The sequence below is a fragment of the Cibotium barometz genome, chromosome 18, assembly GCF_041138505.1.
Source record: "Cibotium barometz isolate CiBa-2024 chromosome 18, ASM4113850v1, whole genome shotgun sequence".
In the NCBI taxonomy this organism is placed as follows: Eukaryota; Viridiplantae; Streptophyta; class Polypodiopsida; order Cyatheales; family Cibotiaceae; genus Cibotium; species Cibotium barometz.
The window spans coordinates 37,619,229-37,640,148 of record NC_141063.1 but is presented as its reverse complement, the minus strand read 5'-3'; the positions used below and the strand labels follow the sequence as shown (position 1 = coordinate 37,640,148).

The following is a 20,920-nucleotide window of genomic DNA, read 5'->3' as shown; positions in this document are numbered from 1 at the left end:
GTACTCGATAGAGCAACCGTAGGCTGCTTCTTGCTGCTCCAAGTCACAGCAGCACTCCCTAAAGAAAACATGAATCCACTGGTAGATCTTCTGTCTGAGATACTACCAGCCCAATCAGCATCTGTGTACCCATGTACACATATCTCTGTCCCAGTCTCATAGAATAGTCCACAATGCAAAGTAGATCTCACATACCTCAGTATGTGTCTCACTGCATCCAAATGTGGTTTCCGTGGAACCTGCATAAACTGACTCACCAACCCAACAGCATAGCTCAAATCTGGTCTGGTGATCGTCATGCAGATCAAACTTCCTACTATGCGTCTGTACATAGTAGGGTCCTCCAAGATCTCTCCTGAATCTGCACTCAACTTGCCATTCTGATCCAATGGCACAGAAATAGGCTTACAGCCTGTCATACCATACTTGGACAACATGTCCAAGCCATACTGTCTCTGTAGTAATCCAATACCATGTGGTGACCTAATCACCTCAATGCCCAAGAAATATCTGAGCTCCCCTAGATCCTTCATCTCAAACTTCTCTCTTAGCAAGATCTTTACATCAAAGATCTCTGCATCATGGCCCCCCGTAATGATCAAGTCATCTACATAGATGACAACAAGCACAACTCCTCTATCACCATGTCTCACATACAATGAGAAATCTGCATTGGCTACATGAAAGCCAATAGTGACAAGATATTCAGAAATCTTGTCAGACCATGCTCTTGGTGCTTGCTTTAAGCCATACAAGGCTTTCTTCAACCTGCAAACATGCTCGGGGTGACCCTCATCCTCATAACCAGGTGGCTGCAACATATACACCTCTTCTTGCAAATCTCCATGCAAGAATGCATTCTTTACATCCATCTGATGTAAAGACCATTTCTTTGACGCAGCCACTGCTATCACAACTCTCACGGTTGCCATCTTGGCAACTGGGCTGAAAGTTTCCTCATAATCAATCCCATATGTCTGCGCATATCCTTTGGCTACCAATCTAGCCTTGTACCTGTTTATGCTTCCATCATTGTTATGTTTAACTTTATACACCCACTTGCATCCAATGGCTTTCTTGCCTTCAGGCAATTGCACTAAATCCCAAGTTTCATTTCCATATAGTGCATCCATCTCCTCATCCATAGCTTTCTCCCAACACACATTTCCAATAGCCTCATCAATGCATCTGGGCTCTACAACCTGCACAACCTTTGCCATATATGCATAGTGATGTGCCACATAACCATCATATGTAAATCTCTGCACAGGGTTCTTCACTCTCCCTGATCTTCGCAGCTTTTCATTCATGGCTTCCATAGCCTTCTTTACACCAGGTGTTCTCATAGCTGGGATCCCAAGCTCCTCATCAAGGCTCATATCTGAGCCACTAGACTCTCCATCAACATGAGAATGCCCTGCAGAAATGTCAGGCATACCAAGGGGCTCAACCACTTTCTCTTTTCCTTTACGTGATGTAGTAATCACATTTGCAGGACTGGTATTATGACGCAGCCTGCCACTCCATGGTCTATCAACAGACCCACTAGATGAGGACTCTCCTGGTCCACTCAAAGGCTGTGATTGCTGACCTGCATTTTGTGCAACCACACTTCCGCTCACATCAGCCCCAACAGTTTCTTTTTCAGCAGCATACCAGCTGCTCATCTCATCAAAGACAACATCCCTGCTTACCCTCAACTCACGTGTAGCAGGGTTATAACACCTGTATCCCTTTTGCTCAAGGGAATATCCAATAAACACACATTTTTCAGCTTTCGGATCCAGCTTAGTTCTCAGCTCATCTGGCACATGCACATATGCAATGCATCCAAAGACTTTTAGATGAGACAAATCTGGTTTCCTGCCAGTAAACCTCTCCTCTGGAGTTACATCATGTATGGCTGCAGTTGGAGTCCTGTTCATGATGTATACTGCTGTAGAAACAGCCTCAGCCCAATAGCAATGCGGCATATTCTTCTCTTCCATCAATGCTCGCGCAATCTCAGCAATGTGCCTGTTTTTTCGCTCAGCAACTCCATTTTGCTGCGGAGTGTATCTGCATGTGAACTGTCTCCGAATACCATTCTTCTTCAAAAATTCAGAGAACTCATTGGAGAAGTATTCTCCCCCTCCATCTGACCTTAGGCACTTTACATATTTCCCTGTTTGCTTTTCAACCAAAACTCTGAAATTCTAAAAGTGAGTGAACACCTCACTCTTCTCCTTCATGAAATATACCCACACTTTCCTTGTGTGGTCATCAATAAAAGTGACATAGTACGCAGCCTCCCATAGACACGGTCTTCGTAGGACCCCATACATCTGAATGCACAACATCTAGTGCATTTCTGCTCACATATCTGTTACGTGGAAACACATGCTTTGTTTGCTTCCCAAATTGGCATGCTTCACATATTTTCTGCATACCTTCCACTTTAAATTTTGGCAGCCCTGTCACAATTCCTTTTGTCTGCATAGACTTCAATCTCTGCACATTTACATGTCCAATTCTTTTATGCCATATGTCTGTGTCTGCAACAACTCCTGAACCATTTGCAAACATCGCAGCACTCATTTCAGGCATGTCTACATCCAACGTAAACATTCTGCCCACTCTGTTGCCTTTTGCAACCAACCTGCACTTGTCTTTGAAGTCTTCGACATAACATCCATTAGGGTTAAACCGAACCTGCAAACCCTATTCAATCATCTGGCCAACTGAAACCAGATTCTTTGTTATGTTCGGTACATGAAGTACATCTGCAAGGTACTTCACTTTGCCATCTTGCATAGACAATGGCACATCTCCAACATGGGCAATTGGATGAGCAGTGTCATCCCCTGTTTCCACAAAACCTGGTCTTTCCAGGTTTTTCATCTCCTTGAACCACTCCCCATGACTCGTCATGTGGTTCGAAGCGCCTGAATCCACATACCATACATTATCTTTTTGTGCTGCATCAACATTTTCAGACATGGCATTCACAACATGCTGCATAACAAACAACCTTTCATTGTCCTCATTATTTCTGCTTGAGGAGGATGCATAGTTGTTTTGCTGCACTTTCCCATTTTGCATGTCAGCCTACTTCTTGTAACATTCTGCCTGCACATGTCCAGGCTTACCACAATAATAGCATTCACGTGCATCATTATATTGCCTTTGCCAATTTCCACGGCCTCTTTGACTCCCCCTGCCTCTGAATTTGCCTCTTCCACCTGTGTGTTGTTGTTGTTGTTGATTCTGGGACTGTTGTTGTTGCTGCTGCTGCTGGCCATAATTCTGATTACCTGTTCGGCCACCTCCTTGACCGCGTCCATGGCCTCCTCTACCTCGTCCTCTTCCTGAACTCGTGTAGAAGGCCTGTTGCTCTGAACTATTTTTACTTTGTGAAGACTGTTGGTCTTCACCCAAGCTCTTCTCTTCGATAATCAGCATAGACACCAAATCTGTAAAGTTGGGAATGTTTTTCCGAGTCTGAATGGACGTCTTGAACGCCTTGTATTGTGGCCCGAGACCACGTAGACAGACTTCCACCTTGTCATCATCATCTACTGACACACCAATAGATGCAAGGGATTCCACAATACCCTTTATCTTCAGCGCATAGTCATTCACAGACATGCTCTTTTTCTCCACAGTATGAAGTTCATTCTTCAACTGTATCTTACGTGCCTTGGTGTTTGTTTCATAAAGCTTTACCAAGGTGTCCCACGCCTCCTTGGGGGACTTGGCATCCTGAATGTGCCCAATCATGGTGTCCTGTATACTAATGGAAAGCCAATACATAACCTTCCTGGCTCCTTGGTTCCAGTCTTTAAACTCTTTCACATCTGCAGCAGTCGGATTTATATCCGGTATCTCCGGTGCCTCTTCATGCTCACCTTCTATGTAGTCCCAATAGCCTTTTCCCATCAGGAAATTTGTCAACCTGAACCTCCAAGCATGGAAGTTATTCTTGTCCAGCTTCTCAGCCACAATCTGTGTTATGCCATCATTAGACATTTTGCCAAACACACAATTTTACCAGAAACTGCACTCTGGTTTTTCCTGCACGAATGCTGTATTTTCTGCACAGCGGTACTGTAGTCCACTCAAATGTCACAACCAGTGACCTCAATGTGCATACATACACCCAATGGCAACTGTAGACCTCTTTGCAGCACCCACAGTGTCTGCACAGTCAATTTGTCTTCCTGCAGTTCGTAAAACAGAGTTCTACAGAGAATCGATGACTTACCCGCAGTGCTCGAAATCGCCTGCTTTCTAAAAAACGGAGGTCCAGACGCGCCCGAAACGCGTTTTCGGCCCGAAAAATTCAGTCCGAAGGACACTCCGAAGGACTGTCCGAAGGACTGTATAGTTGCCCTATAGCTTTACTCCCGCGAAGAAAGCTCCTCAATCAGAGACCGTTTGCTAGTGCCTCCCGTAGAGCTCCCGACAAGGGTGTAGTCACCAACACAATAGGGAAGAGTAGTTGAAGCTCTTACCCTCATACCGCTTCCTGTGGTTCTCTTGCTTGCAGCTCAGCCCTTAGCACGAACCAGGCTCTGATACCATGAAAAGATGCAAGGGGGAAGAGAGCTTGAGCTCTTGCAAGCACACACACACACACTCACAAAACCCTAATAGAGAACACACAAGGTAAGAGGCTGGAAATTTTCTTCTTCTCTACTCAACACTCAACACACCATATACAAGAATAAGAGTACACACAATATGAAAGGTACTCAACCAAATACATACACGGGTTCTCTATAGTGTGAACCCGACTAAATGAGCTGGCGCTATAACTATGCCAGTCTCTAGAGTGGCTGTCACACAGCCTGTCATCCCACTGGCCGCATATCACCCAAGATCTCACCAACCATGCCAGTGGTGTAAGTGTGGGGCCTATCCCCCAGGCGGGTCATCAGTGGCCACCGCCTCACTAGACAAGCTCGATATCTCAACAAAGGAATGGCCTATCCCCCAGGCGGGTCATCAGTGGTGGCCACCGCCTCACTAGACGAGCTCGATATCTCAACAAAGGAATGGCCTACTCCAACCAACACTACTCAATTGAGGGGATTCTTGGGGCTTTCTTCTTTTTATAGAAGGTTCAACACTATGCATCTATTGCCGCTCCACTCACGATAGGCTCACAAAAGAGGCCTTCTTTTGGGATGCAATAGCAAACAAGAGCTTCCAAGAACTTAAGGAAATCCTCACTTCAACCCCTATTTGGTATGCACGGATTTTCCCTTACCTTTTACCACAAGGGCGAATGCATATGGTAGTGGTATTGGGACTGTTTTGTACCAAGAGCATGGCGTGATTGCATATGAGAGTAGGAGACTCACCAATAAAGAAAGGTCTTTGTATGTCATGGACACTTCACTCCTATACTCCATTGAATCCCATCCGCGTGTCTAACTTGGCCACTTGGTGTTACCTATTTACATACATATATACATATATACTAACATGAAGGTGTACCTTTCTTAAATGACATTGAAGGATGTATGGTTGTTATTATGATTATAAAGCTAATGGCAAGTAGTATGTCCAAAGAGATGCTATTGCTTCCTCCATTAAGGTGACATGACATGCTTAACGTGAATGCAGACATCACAATAATAAATCCTAAGTCACAAGGGAGGGGATAGGTATTATGGTAAGAGATGCTATTTCTTTCTCAATTAAGGTGACATGACACCTCAGTGATGGAGTGACACAAGGCTAGTTCTTGATTGGAAATCACATTTATATATAAAAAGGTGACAAGGCCTTGTAAATGATGTTAAGCTAAACATACTACCTTGCACACAAGAGAGGGAGAGAAGAAGAGAAACAAACCATGCAAGGGTCGATTCAGAGAATAGCACTTAGCCCCCTATGTGAGGCCGCAAGGGATCACTTCACCACCACTTGTGTCACCCAAGTGGAGATTTACAAGCTAGGTGAAGAGCAAAGAAGAAGGGAGCTATGGAAATCTCTACCCTAACTCAATGCCAAAATGCATGCAAGAGGGATCTAGATAGAGAGACAAGAGAAGGGAGAGGAGAAGAGAAGCTAGATTAACACCATCCCTACCATGCATATCCAACAATCAAGCAAGCAAGCATATACAACACAAGCAAGCAACTACAAGCGAGCGAGAGAGAGAGAGAGAGAGAGAGAGAGAGAGAGAGAGAGAGAGACTCAATTGAGACAAATGGGATTGTCCCTTTTCATATTCCATAAAATGTCGTATATACATGAGCTCACTTTTTACAATGGTCGACCGCCCATTTAAAATTGGGGGCCCAAAACTAGCTTTCTAGCTATATGTACATTTCATTTCTATGACCGGAATTACGCAAGCCGTAAGCTCGGTCATCCCATATCTCTTTTATCAATAAGCGTGACCACGCTTGCAAAATAATGTTAACCAAATTGGTTTACAAATAGACTTGAAAACATGGAACACTCATCCACCAATGGTGGGTCAAGGCATTCTTGTAGATGAGTCCAATACTGATATCCAAACCACTTTAACAAGTTGTTGAGTAGTGAATATGAGGCAGAAAATTATGAGCTATGTCCCTTGCCCCCCTTGTTGTGTTTTTTCATCTTAAGCCTCAAATATGTGCCCCTAGCTACCTGCATGCCCCCCTTCAACCCATCCACACATGTAACTACTAAAGCCATCTACCCAATGAATCTATATAGCCCTGCCTATGCATGTGTGTTTTCCAACGCGCCCTTTGCGTATGCACTTGTTGAAGCCCCACTTTTAGCCCCTTGCTTACATATGCACTTGTTTAAGCCGCACTTTTATCCCCCTTTAAGCACCATATTTTTCCCTTACCTACCCCCAACCCATCCATGCCTATGTACCCCCCCCCCATCTAACCTATCCATGCACCCATGAAAAAGCAACTCCCTTCAATCTACCCACATGTCCCTCCCATGAAAGTAGAAGAAAGGAGAGAAAGGGGAGAAGAAAAAGGGGAGAAAGAGGAGCAAAAGGAAAGAAGAAAGAAAGAAGAAGGGGATAAGAAAAGAAGAAGGAGAGGGAAAGAGTAGAAGAAGGAAGAAGAAGGGGCAAAGAAGAGAAGAAAGAAGAAAGGGGAGAAGAAAATAAGAAGGGGTGAAGAAGAAAAGAACAAGAGGAGAAGAAAGAAGAGAAGGAGAAATGAAGAAGAAGGAGCAAATAAAAGAAGAATAGGAGAAATAAAGAAGAAGAGGTGAGGAGAACAAGGGGAGAAAAAAACAAGAAGGGGTGAAAGGAAGAGAGGAAAAAAGGGGCAAAGAGATAAAGAAAGGGGAGAAGAAAGAAAGAAGGGGTGAAAAAGAGAAGAAAGGGGAGAAGAACAGAAGAATGGAGAGAAGAAAGAAAGAAGGGGTGAAGAAGAGAAGAAAGGAGAGGAGAGTAGAAGAATGGGGAGAAGAAAGAAAGAAGGGGAAAAGAGAGAAAGAAAGGGGAGAAGAAAGTGAAGAAAGATAGAAAGGGAAGAAGAAAATGAAGAAAGACAGAAAGGAGAGAAGAACAAAAGAATGGGGAGAAGAAAGAAAGAAGGGCGAAGAAGAGAAGAAAGGAAGAAAGGAGAGGAGAACAGAAGAAAGGGGAGAAGAACAGAAGAGTGGGCAGAGGAAAGAACGAAGAAAGGCAAAAATGAGAGAGAAAAGGTGAAAAAAAAAAGGGGGAGAAGAAAAGAAAGGTGAAGGGAAGAAAGAAGAAGAAGGGGAGAAAGGAGAAGTAATGAAGAAGAAGGGGAGAAAAAATGAAGAAGAAGGGGAAGAGGAGAAAGAAGAAGAAGAAAGGAAAAAGAAGATAAGTGGAGAAAGGAGAAGAAAGGGACGAAGAGGAAGAAAGAAGAAGCGAGCACACTCGACATCAACAAGACATGATCACTCACTTGCACACCAGCAGCATTGTACAATCCTTTTGAAGGCAACCATCATCATCATCATCTCCAAGTAGTAATAAGGCTTGCGTGTGGCATCATCTTCATCCCATGCTGACAACAAAATCAAATTTATGATAAACCCAAATCTCTTTACTTTTTCTTGCTTAAAAGGCTCCCCCCACTGAGTGGGTAGAGCATGGTACAATTGGCATCATGCCGTTGCAAGAATTTTCCATCACCCCAAAAAATCATAAAATAAAAAATCCAAAATGTATAAAACCAAAAAACAAACAACCCCCCACCCTACACACCTTAGGGCTGCGAATCACAAATAGAAAATTTTATGTTGCAAAAACCACCTAGTTCAACCCAAATTTTCAGCTAGGCTTACTCTTGGCGATTTACCTTACCATTCCCACCTTGAGCTCTTGAGCTTTCCTTCCACCCTCTTCATTGAGTCATTTCTTGTGCTAAGTCCAGCCCTCTTTCCCGTAGTGCACTTCACATAAGCCATCCACACAAGGAAAAAAATAGATTCTCTAAGATGTCAAAAGGATCCATTTACAAAAATTGAGGTTGCCACCAAAGAAGATAACTGCACATGCTATAGATGTAAAGTTTCTTCTTAAAGTCAAGGGAGCCATAATCCAACAAGTTTCTTCTTAAAGTCAAGGGAGCCATAATCCAACAAGCACAGGTCAAAATTGACCAAAAGAATCAATACATACAGAGTAGCTTATCCATTGGCATAGTGCCTCAAAGTTCTTTAGATGGCTCTCTACCTTGACAAAATCGTCCTCTAAAGAGTTTTGAACCACCACAGTGCTCTTGTTCACCCTTCACTTCATAGATACCTACCACAATAATGATAACTCGGGAGAGGTAGAGAGATGCCGGATGGTTCAAAATGATGAACGAAGGCCACTCTCCACCTTCACGCTACCCTCATAATAACCAAGTTTCTTGTAACCAAAGCGGGCATGAATACTGATGGTGCAAGGTTTGAAGACATCAAAGTTCTAAATTTAGTGTCCTTGGCCAGAGTACTCATATACTTGGCCCACCAAAAGGCTGGGGACCGCCCACAACCAAAGCACCACGCGCGCACAAATCTACCCAAGCTGCATGAAGGCACCATGATAAATTAGGCCAAGGCATCAGCATGGAACTCTAGGGCTCATGCAAGGACCCTATTGGCAAGGCCAATTGTTCTCACATATGCTAACAAAAGTTCTATGGCATGCAATAGGTAACGAGCTACCACCTCCTTAGTGTCCGCCCCAAACCAAACCCACCTTGGGAAGCACAACCTCTTTGAGGCAACATGTAACGCTTCAAAGACCTCACCCAAGGTAGGCAAGGGAAAACATGTAGAGTCACACCCAAATAGCATAAGGTAACAATGGATGAGCCGCTGCAAATGGATGGCTCTACTTGCAGAGCCCACTCTAGAAGAAGACCCTCTCAGCTCGAGAGATGATGTTTATGAAACATGAGTTTATCGCACAAGGAGAACCCTAAGGAAAGGCACCACATGAAGCCCAAGTCCAAGCCGCACACACCAAGACATTTAACAAGGGACACATGAACAAGATTTTCCCTCTGTCTGCCCTCTTTCTACCAACCAGGGACACATGAACAAGCTTTGCCCTCTTTCTACCAACCAGGGACACATGAACAAGCTTTGCCCTCTTTCTACCAACTAGGGACACATGAGCAGGCTTTGCCATCTTTCTGCCAATTTCTCACTCTCATTCCTGCATCATACCAAAGTCCACTGCTTTTGCATCAGTAGGTATCCCAAGACTACCACCAACAAGCCCTCAAGGAAGCAACATCAAGAGATAGTTCAATTAAACTAGAAGTCCCCATGATTGTAGTTATTCCAATGGATTCACCTAGGCCAAGATTACTGTGGATGTAGTGGCCCTAATCGTTATGTCTCTTGCTTGGACATAATGTGGCTAGTAATAGAAGACAACTAAACATGGTTCTTAAGTATAATTGGGTTTATAGGGGAGTTCTCATGTGGACTATGCCATGGGAGTGGGGCCTCTTGAGAAACCTAGCTTGTGTTACCCACTAGCTAGTCTCACCAGTGAGCCAATCATGAGGAGTGGGGGTGTGTGGTATGGGGGCATGCATGCCTTGAGAGTGTAGGCTTGCCAGGTTTGCCTTGACTTCTAGCTCAGGGGTGGCTTATAACAATGTATGTGTGATTTGGAGCCTATGGTTAGGTCGCATCAGCCAATGAACCCTCCCTTGTTTGTAGGTTCACGTGCTGATCGGATGTGCATGTTCATCACAGTGGCTTGCATGTGCTTCTCTCACACAGCCAACATTCAGCTATGAGTATCAGACTTGGGTGGACACACATGTAAGTGGACTCTTACTTAGGGTGTTTCATTTGGTATCATAGCATAAATCAATTTTGATTAGTGCTTTAAATTATGCCCATGTGTTTGGTTTAATTAAAAGAAGATTCAAAGCTTGTGGTTGATTCAATTTCAAGTAAATAATGTGATTTTGTTTTCTTGGAAAATGGGATCAAATCAACCACCATGTGGTCTTTTGTGTGGTAGAGAAAAGTCATTGAATTATGATTAAGAAAACCTTAGTGTAGCGAGGTTAATTTTGGGGTCCTTAGTTTTTCTATAAAAGCCCAAATTTTTTTTGGAAATTGAGAGTCTAAGGGTGTAAATAATGGTTTATAAACAATCAAACTACAGTCATAGTAAGACTTCTACAGTCGGAGAAGTCTCAAGACTTCTATGATTGAAGAAGGCATACTCCAGTCTCGTAGAAGTAAGACTGCTACAATCGAAGAAATCATAATACAGTTGTAGAAATAAGACTTCTACAATTCCCTATACAATCGAAGAAGTGTGACTTCCAAGACACGTGAAAAATTTTGATTAGTCACAAATGGTTTAGAAAATCTTGATGTACAATAGTGGTACTTGGAAAAGCATAGAATTAGGACTCCTGCGGTTGTAGACGTTCGTTGCTCTCCAAATTTTGAATGCAAATTGGGGCTTCTTTCCTATTCTAACAATTCAAAAGGTATGGTAGTATGCCAAAGAATTATTAATGTTAACCATGTGGTGGTTAACACCAATAAGCACCCGAAATGTTTTTTTAAGATTAATTATCTAGAAACAAGATATCGATAAGAGTTCCCAACTTTCCTAGCATCTAGGATGTTTGGAATTATAATTCTAACTTTTTCCATTCTATCAATAGGGGCACACAATGAGTGAAAAAAGAAATTCCATTAATTAGTGGATGGGTTGTTTAAAACTTTTGAGAGAATCTGAAATTAAGGTTTGTAAACCTTAGTCAAAAAAAGAAATGAAATGATGTCTATCGTGATCGTATGATGTGATCAGTTGGCAACAGATGAGAGTTGGCAACAGATGAGCAGCACTTACCCCTTTGCTACATTGCAGGCTCACTGCTTTGAAACGCCTGGCACATGCCAATTTGCAGAGAACGTGTGTCCATAGAGAAGAGAACTTCTGCATGACGTGTGACGCCCAGTACAGATGCAGGAAGGAGAAAGAGGGCGCTGTAGCGAGTAGATGTTGGACCTAGCCAGAAAGGACCTATAAGAGGACACATCGGCTTCACTTTGCTGCAGCGCATTTGCCGCAGAGCTTCCCCGATGTCTCCGCTAATGGGCTGGGGAATTTCCATTTTTCCATGAGAATTTTGGCCATCAAAAATAAAAAATATCTAAGGTTTTAGATTCCAGTTTATCTTTTTTGCAATTGTGACTTATGATTTTTTTTTAAGGAGTAGAGGCATTAGATACGTGTATCACTCATTGACTCGTAGAATTAGGAGTTCTAGGGCTGTAGAAGTGCAAACTAGAAGTCAAAGAAGTCCGAGTCCCGAGAGTTGTTCTCCAAATTTTGAATGCAAATTGGGGCTTCTTTCCTCTTCTAATGATTCAAAGGAGGTCGTATGCCAAAGAATTATTAATGTTAACCATGTGGTGGTTAACACCAATTCTCTTCTAGATCTAGAAACAAGATATCGAGAAGTGTTCCCAACAATCCTAGCATCGAGGATGTTTGGAATTATAATTCTAACTTCTTCCACTCTATCATAGATGGGACAATAAGAACTGCTCATGTGATTTCATAATCAAATTCTTCCCTTTTTCTTTAGATTCTAAGGGTGGGTGACCTTCCACTACTACATTAGGCAAGTATTTACATGCATTTACTAATCTATAAATGACTCTGTAGACTATGGCTAAGTGATGAGACTAGTGTTTCATCTCTAAACCATATGTTTGTACATGTCTCTTTCAAATAAGAATAATCTAGTCCTATTATTTAATTCCGTGAAAACATGACCACTCGACAAAGGGGCTTGAATAGCACCTAGCATTGTATCGTTCATATCCTATCATTGCATTGTTCATATCCTTATGGCTTGTTTCTAGACAGCAACTAGAACATAGACCTCGCCTAACGAGATGAATTATTCCAATAGAAACATTCTCTATATGTGCAATCAAATAAACCTTCTCAAGTGCAATGGTTCTTTCTTCTTCCTTCATCTGCTCATTATATAAGTAGTAGAAAGACCACTTACTTTTAAAGTTGTATACTTAAGTCAATGCCAACTAAGGTTTTTGGTGATGGCTTTACTTTTTCAATAGCATAGACATCTCAACGTTGCCTCCAAAACTGAAGAAAGTGTTAAGTGCTTTCTTGGCTTCACCTTGAAACCTAAAACAACCTTTGGCCAACCACACTTAGAACATCACAAATGTCTTTGTAACACTAGGATTGCTTTGGAAGCCTATGACATTAGTCCAATATTTTCAATAAGGTATTTCCCTTAATAAGCAATAAGGTATTTCCCTTAATAAAGTTAAAAGTGGTAAGTTACATTGTTGCAAATGGTACATGCAACTACGAAGGATGCATGCGAAAAACTTTTCTCTCTCTCTCTCTCGGTGTGTCTCTGCAGTATCCAATGGCATGATGGAGGTGGCCTAAAGGTGCCATGCTTACCATTGTTACCACCACCAAGTTCTTAGTGGTTCCCAAGACCACGATGACATATATGGGAGCTCATCAGCAGCATCGCCTCTTGAAACATCTAGAGCAAGCGCCTTAGAGCTAGATCATAAAGCATACGCCCACTATGATGGAGCCCATTCGTTTTATTTGGACAGACATCATTGGAACACCCTCCGGCGATTTCAGCATTAGTTTCGCCCCTTTTTTAAAAAAAATGCAATTTTCTTTCTCCACCCACACGCTTTCTACTTTCGGGACTCTTTCTCACTCAGGGTTTTGCCCCTTTCTTCAAGGAAGTACATTCCCTTCGAGAGCGACCAACCATGTACTCCCAAAACAAACAAACAAAAAAACACACACACACAAAAACCAATTTTCTTTCCTCTAGCTTCCCGACCACACCGACCACCATAGATAAGATATGGGAGCTCCTAGACTTCAAACATCTGGCAGCAAGACAATAGAGGGTATGGTCAAGCATCCCCCCTTTCCCCTAATGGAGACCATTTCTACTCATTCTTTATACTAGATACAACGGTCTTCTTATCCGCCCAATGTGGCTTTCGCCCCCTCCTTCAAGAACGTAGGTTCCTTCGAGAGCATCAAAACATGTAACTATTCGTGTTTGAGAATGCGTTCAGGGTGATTTCTAGCACATCGTCTTCTACGCACGTAGGCACGTGTCCCCTTTTTTTTATACGTAACATGGTTAAGAGTGATTGATTTCCTCCCCCCCCCCAGGAAAATATACCTGGATTCCTCTCATTTGCAAGCCTGCAATGTATCTTTATGACTGGAGTACTATTAGGAATTGCATACGAATTTTGTAAGAAAGACACCGTGGCTGATGCGAATTTGTAGGAACGTTACTGTGAATCCAGTGAATCCACTGCCAAATTTTCTTGAGATACGTCAAATACTGGACCAGAGGATGTTAATACATAAGGAGCAGACGAACTATCCAGAGAATGTTGATGGTGAAGAAATTGAGGATGCAACTTGTATTTTGAAGTGATGAACAATGGTAGAAACTGTGGATGCATCATTTCTTGTAACAAAGGAGACTAAAAATTCAACTGCTACCCTTTGCAAAGGGTGCGATGCAGAGGTCCACAATTTGTATCGCTTTATGACAGCTCATATTACCCTCTCTCACTCCAAGCAAACCATTCAAAGGCAGCAGCCTTTCACATGCCACTGACCTTGATACTAAAAGCCCTTTACAAAACTTTTCCTAGCATAGCATTGTGACAGGAGTCATCAAAACTTCATCTACACATGCCTGAGCATCTCCAAGAGCATTGCACTCCAAGTATCAATGGCCCCTGGTAGACACCAGTGTAAGCAGTCATTTTGAACCTTTGAATTCTTATCAGGCTGGATATTCCGATAAGGCCCTGGATGGGCATCAGGCCTTAAGAGAGAAGCGTGAATTGTATCTGCCAGTTGAAGCTGGAAAGTGAAGTCGGATATGTTACGTAGAGTTTTCCCAAACTCCTCCAGCTGTATTTTGTACATCTCAGCTGTCATCCCTTGTATAGAGGTTGAATTGCTTCGAAATGGAGCTGTTCTTATACAGTTGCCTCCATTATCCCAGCGACCATTTTCAAAGTGATCAGGGGTAAAAGTTCGGAAAAAAATGACCCCCTTGTAGTCAGAGGAGATCAGAAAATCAAAGACAGTCCTCAATGCCACTCTGTATGCATAGTAGAAACCCAGTTCTGTAATATTTGTTCCTGGACAAAAATGGCATCCAACCAACTTGTTGTTCATAAAGTACACAGAAGTTTTCAAGTACCACTGTCCTGATGATAAGACAACATAGTCATATTTATGAAGAGTAGATGCCCAATTTTTATCCACAGTATCCAGATGTAGTTTTTCAATGCCTTTGGCAAAGCCTTCAGCTTTATCCTCGGTTCCCTCAACCAGAAAGGGAGACCACAAGACAGCCAATGTGAAGTTATGAGAAGGGAAGTACCAATGTACAAATCGATCCATCTCATCTCTATGCAGGTTCTTAGGAACTTCAACCTGCATTCAACAACAAGAGATGCCTTAATCTTCTTGGAATGATCGACTGTATTACAAACCCTGTAACACCAGTTCATCTTGTAAGGCATACAATAAATTAGATGACACAGCAGTAGGATTGAGCCTTACTGAAACTCTGCTGCAAGAGCAAGTAGCAAAAAACGTTCATACTCACCCACTGACTCTCTACTCTTTTACCATTTTAAGTGCTTGTTGTACATACAATACTAGAGGACCACACCTCATGACGGAGGTTGTGAAACTCAAGTGTTGTATGGCACATTAGCCAGATTAAGTGCCTTCAAGTACAAGAAGGCAGTTCACACATCCCATTAAAAACTACAACTTAACATAATAGAGCTTGAAACAAGAAAATTAAAAACCAAAATTCAAAATGACAAAAAGCAACTCAACGAAACAAAAAAATGAATATTAGAAAGCATAAGACAAAACACCAAAATAAAAGTAAAGGTAAATAGTGCACTTCTCAAAAAATGATGACACTCTGCCTCGATGTGTGCAGCTTGCAGCCTGCTGGTAAACCCTCCCTCCTTGAGATGACAAGGAAAAGGTAAAGAACTATCCAAAGAGCTGCAAATTTGAAGGTGCACAATACAGCTTTGAAAATGCAGTTCCAGACTAACAAGTCGCACCTGCACTTGTCCTTCCATCGGTACCACTTGCACCTGCACTTGTCCTTCCATCGGTACCACTTGCACCTGCTCATGGCTCTGGTCAAGGACAGAGTTCTCTAGTTTTGCTTTTGTCCAAGGTGTGAGAGATCAAGTTGTGTGGGGATTATGGCACAAAGGGGTCAAGATATGTTGGGCTTTCTTTCCCCAGAAGATAGGCTGGATGGATCTGTGAAGCTTTATGATCAAAAGCATTTTTGGTAGCCAAGGGTTTATGGGAAATCATCTCTCGTGATCAACCTCGTCCTCTTTCGGCAAAACCACTCACAAATCCTAGGACTATTGCTCAAGTGGTTGCAGCAGCACGTTCATAGGCACCTACAATTGATCAAAGAAGGTGGAATTCTCGTGATGCCCAAGCCATGTCAATAATTGTCCTTTCCGTAAAGAGATCTATCATACCCCACATCCCATCATGCAGGACTTCCAAAGCTGCATGGGAGGTCCTTGAAGCCATATACCAAACCTGGAATGAACCCAGAGTACTTTTCTTGAAGCGGGAGTTGGATAGCCTCAAGATGAATGAGGGAGATTCAATGGCAAATCACGTGATGAAGGTGAAGGATCTCAAATGACAGCTCCTCAACATTGAGGAAATCATAGAGGATAAGCAGCTTGTAAAACGGCTACCCTCAACTCCTCTGCTAGACTCCTATCTCAGTTTTCACACACCCATCAACCAGTCCATGAGGGGTGGTACAAACCCTTATCTTTTGATGAGTTAGTTGGATTACTTCTTCAAGAGGAGCAGACAAGAAAGAATAAGCTTAAAAGAGGGGAAGAACAAGATTTTCTCTCTAAAGGCAAGGTGGATTTTGGATCACAAGGTGATACACCTAAGAAGAAGAAAGGAAAATGTCAGTACTGCCACAAGGCTGAACACTGCAACAATGAGTGTTGGAAGCAGCTCGTCAACGAGAAGAAAGAAGCTAGAGATGAAGCTGCTAACTCAACCTCGCAGGAGCACAAGAAAGATGAAGGCCAACTTGTTGACAAGAGCTGGGTTTTCTAGACATGTGCACATAACCACTAAGGGGGGAATGTTAGGAAAAATGTAATGGTGTAGTGTTCACATAATATTAGACAGATTATTGTTAGAGGTAGCGCACACGTGCACAAAAATGTAATGGTGTAACGTGCACATAATATTAGATAAATTATCGTTAGAGATAGCGCACACGTGTCAGAATGCGCAGCGGAGATGATGACCAGATCTGGGAACACGAGAGCAAAACGCAATGCAGAAAAATAACAGCACAAGAGAGAGAATGGTAGAGGCGTGTAACTCTGCTCTATATACACAAGAAGATCCCGGGAATGATACAACGGTGACAAGGGGGCTGGGGGCCATTTTATATGGCCCCCCAACAGCAGTCGGCCTGCTGTAGGGCAGCTGACAGGGGCATGTCCACCACGACTGGTTATAAACCAGTCGGCCAGTACAGTGTACAGTCGGCCAGCACCAACAAGGTGTCCACACAGTCGGCCAGCATCAGTACACGCAAACAGCTGTAGTCGGCTACAGACAAGGACATCCTGCCACCCCGGGGCTGCCTCCCAAGCCACACAAAAATAGGAAAAAATGGGAAAAATGGGGGGAAAATACGGGGAGTGAGGAAAAATGATAAGACACCTACAGAGGGCGGGCACACCCACAACAAAGGCCCTAGTGTATACATATAGACAGGAGATGACTTCTAACAACACGTGCACATAAATAAGTGCTAGGGACACACTAGATGTTAGGATTAAATGAATGGTTGTAGACCTTAGTCTACTGTCTAGCACATCGCACCTTTAGGCTTTATTAGTATAGGTAAGGGCCAGCCCATGCCCTAGTCAGCCAGCAGCATTCACGGTTGGCAGCAGTATCCAGTTGGCCAGCAGCTTACAGTGATTGCATAGTCACATATGTGAAAGGCGCCTGCATAAGCACAAAATTCAACATGTAGTGGGCAGTTTGCACCATGCCGACTTACATACATATGGCTGTCCAGCATTTGTTTGTCCTCCTAAACAGGTAGACAGCATAAGGGATGGCCAACTGGCCTTTGTTTGTCCTCCTAAACAGGCCGACAACGTAAGGGATGGCCGACTTGCAGTAGGGATCCTTATAAGGCACCCTTCGGCCCATTCATTTAATCATCTCATTCTTGCATAATTCAGTAGTGAACAAAGCAGTAAACATGTGTGCCCAAGTCCCAGGACTTGTGCATGCATATCTTCAGTTGAGCACCCTCAGGGCGCTACAGTCCAAGGCAGCCAAAAGTTACCTTCAGCATCTAGCCATCAGCAGATCTGGGTGTGCATTTTGGCTTCCGAAGTGGCTTCTAAAGTGCCTTCAAACTGCATGATGGTTCAGCCGACGTTTGGTCTTCTTCATCCTTGTGTTTGGCATTCCACTGTCAACTTTCGTCAGTACGTTCATGGTAAAATCTGCATTGTAAAGAAGTTATTCAAAGTAATAAAAACAAATACTCCCGCTTGCGGGAGGGGGCACTTGAGTGACCCCATCTCGTGTTGACTCTCCATCTTCTATCTACAGCTCTATCTCCTTGTTCAAGCATTAAAGTGGATAACTTAAACTCACTCAAACATAAAGGTATAAAGAATGCCCTGTTGTGTGTTACACGATCATACCGGCTGCAGGCTATACATGCTGCTCTACAGTAGCTGAATTGCACACATACATGCTTCAAACATGAAAAGCTGCTCAAGCCTTCTAAGGTCTGAATGTTCACAAGCAATGCAAATTATAACAATCACTTAAGGAGGGGAAGCATCTTAATGACTGATTTGCACATGTTAAAAGCTACTCTCTTCCCCATAGTTAATAATGGCAGTTAATAATGGCTTTTAAGTAAGCTGTCTCTGAAGCTGCAACAGTGCAATGATGATAGCTTTTCATCTGATTGGGTTCTATCCTGAGACTAAAAAATTTTAAAAGCTTTGAGAATAAAAGCCAATTTTCTTCTAACAGAAGCTAACTTCAAAGTAGAATTACTTCAGCAGCCATGCTTGAGCCATCTAAAAAAGGCACTTCTGAGTATTTAACCTACAGCGCTTTATCCTTAGTTCAAGTTAATAATTTGCTGTGTCAACAAAACCCTATTTGGCAAAATGCTAATAGGCACTCATGCTATTAGCACCTCATCACAACAGAAGGTCTCAATTTATCAACCGATAGACAGCTGCCACCAGGATACAGACATAACCTTCTTTGGCATCACAAAACACTAGGTAGCGCCACAGAAGGGGGGTGAAAATGGCCAGTTCAAGGAGAAATCTGAACTGGTTAAAGGCACCTCAACTAAGATTAGAAAATGCACTAGGAAAATACAGAATTTAAGAATGTACAAGAAACTGTCAGGAGAGTGGAGATCAGGTAAAATCAGGAACTGCAAATCAAGCCAGTTAACAGCATGCTACCTGGGCAAGCGAGCACAGAAAGGATTGAAAATGATTCCTTGAAATGGAGTCTCCAATAAAAGCCCATGCCTTCCCTGTGACCAACTTCAGGAAGGCCTTAGCATCGAACAAGGCCAAGTGACAGTCCCTTGGCTTCCATCTCCAATACAAGTATCCGCTGTCTGGTCTTCCATTCTTCATGCAATTCTGATGGTCTTGGATGAACGGACAGGTAGCACCGGTGTAAGCAGGCTCGGACCTGTCTGGAATCCAGTCTCCCTTCCAAATGTCGCAGCCTCCTGCCATTTGTGAGGTCAAAACCTTCAGAATCTTTAGACATTGCAAATGGAGGAATAAGACAGAAGAAAACCTTAGAAACAGCATTAAAAAGAGGACAATGGTCTATCATCTACCAGCACAGCCTAGAAAGGCAGTGAGTTTTTTCAACACAAGATGATCAGGGTAACCTTGTATGATAAACCTCATGAAAACAGCGAGCTTCATCTCTTAAAGGCAAATTCTTCGAAAAGCGAAGCGAGCTTAAGGACATAAAAAGAAGGTGCGCCAAAACAACTACACAAAAATTAAGAAGAGTCACATGCACAGATGAAAACTAGCTCTCACAACAGAGAAAGTGAAAACTTGATAAGTTATCCCCACAAAAAATAAATAAATAAATAAATAAAGACAGATCAAACAGGTTAAGCTATTACCTACAGAAAAGTCGATAAGCTTTGTTACATCTAGTTTTGGTGGCTGCTTGATGTTTCGGTGAGACCTTTCGGGGTAATCTTCTGCGTAGTCCACAGGATTGCTAGAGGAGAAGAGAGCGAAGACGAATGGAAGGAGAAATACTGCACAGCAAAAACACATAACCTTTCGCTGCCACAAGAACCTCCATAGCTCTACATCGCAACGTTGCTCTGCGTGATCGTGCCCTACGGGTGCATAGTTGCCGGAGTACTTGTAATGGCTCGCCATGGCAATTGTTTGAAGCTTAGAATCCTCTGCTATCTTCGAAACAGAACGCAAGCTTCATCAAGTTTCTCTAACCCTGGCCATGGCCGAGCTCAGAATCCTCTGCTATGCTTGAAACTTCACCAGATTTCTGTAACCCTAGCCATGGCTGAGCTTTTCTCTGAATCAAAACCCTCTTCTATGCTTGAAGCTCCATCCGATTTCTGTAATCCTACCCATGGCAGAGCTTTTCCTCTCCTCTCCTATGCTGTACAGAAAGCAAACTTCATCAGATTTGTGTAGCCTAGCTCCCTCTGTATCAGAAGATTCTCCTATGTTCCAACACAAAAAGCAAGCTTTATCAGATCCTGGCCACGGCCGTGCAAATGCAGGATGAGAAGTTGCTACCATGAGAAAAGAGCGTCTGAACAAGATTGAAGCTCTTGAGCAGCAGGTGATTGAGGCTCTTCAACGACATTAGATTGAAGCTCTTGAACGGCAAGAGACGGGAAAGGAAACTGGATTGATTCGCTGATGAAGACAGTTAAGGTGTCGTAATCTCGGCAATGTAGGTAGGTACATACAGTACCTGGAAATCACTGTGATTGCTCGGCAAGGCAGGCTTCTTTACTTTTCTGATTGAATGCACTGTGCATGGTTAGCAGAAACCTTAGCCCTTTCTTGACTGATGAGGATGAAATATATTTACCCTTCAAAAAAATAAAAAGCTTTAATTTTGGAAAGTGCTTTTATATACCTTTTTAGAAGGGAAGCAAGAAAAAATAATACAATTAAATAATAATGGAGTCACCTCGGAAAGAGTTAAGAGTTAGTGAGACTTCAGTGTTTACAGAAAACCAGCAAAACATACAATGGACCTCCAACCTTTTGTTTTTATCTATAAATTTAATTT

General features: G+C 42.8%; 1 protein-coding gene across 1 annotated transcript; it reads right to left on the bottom strand.

Annotated features, from left to right (window-relative positions):
* Positions 1-13,938: 13,938 nt before the first annotated feature.
* LOC147629278 (protein trichome birefringence-like 23) lies at positions 13,939-20,717 on the bottom strand. Its single transcript, XM_086812538.1, has 4 exons — positions 20,416-20,717; positions 19,764-20,275; positions 19,072-19,349; positions 13,939-14,950 (listed from the first exon to the last, which is right to left on the bottom strand). The coding sequence occupies exons 2-4, from the start codon at positions 20,029-20,031 to the stop codon at positions 14,189-14,191; spliced, it is 1,308 nt and encodes a 435-aa protein (XP_086668664.1). The 5' UTR covers positions 20,032-20,275; positions 20,416-20,717; the 3' UTR covers positions 13,939-14,188.
* Positions 20,718-20,920: the final 203 nt, after the last annotated feature.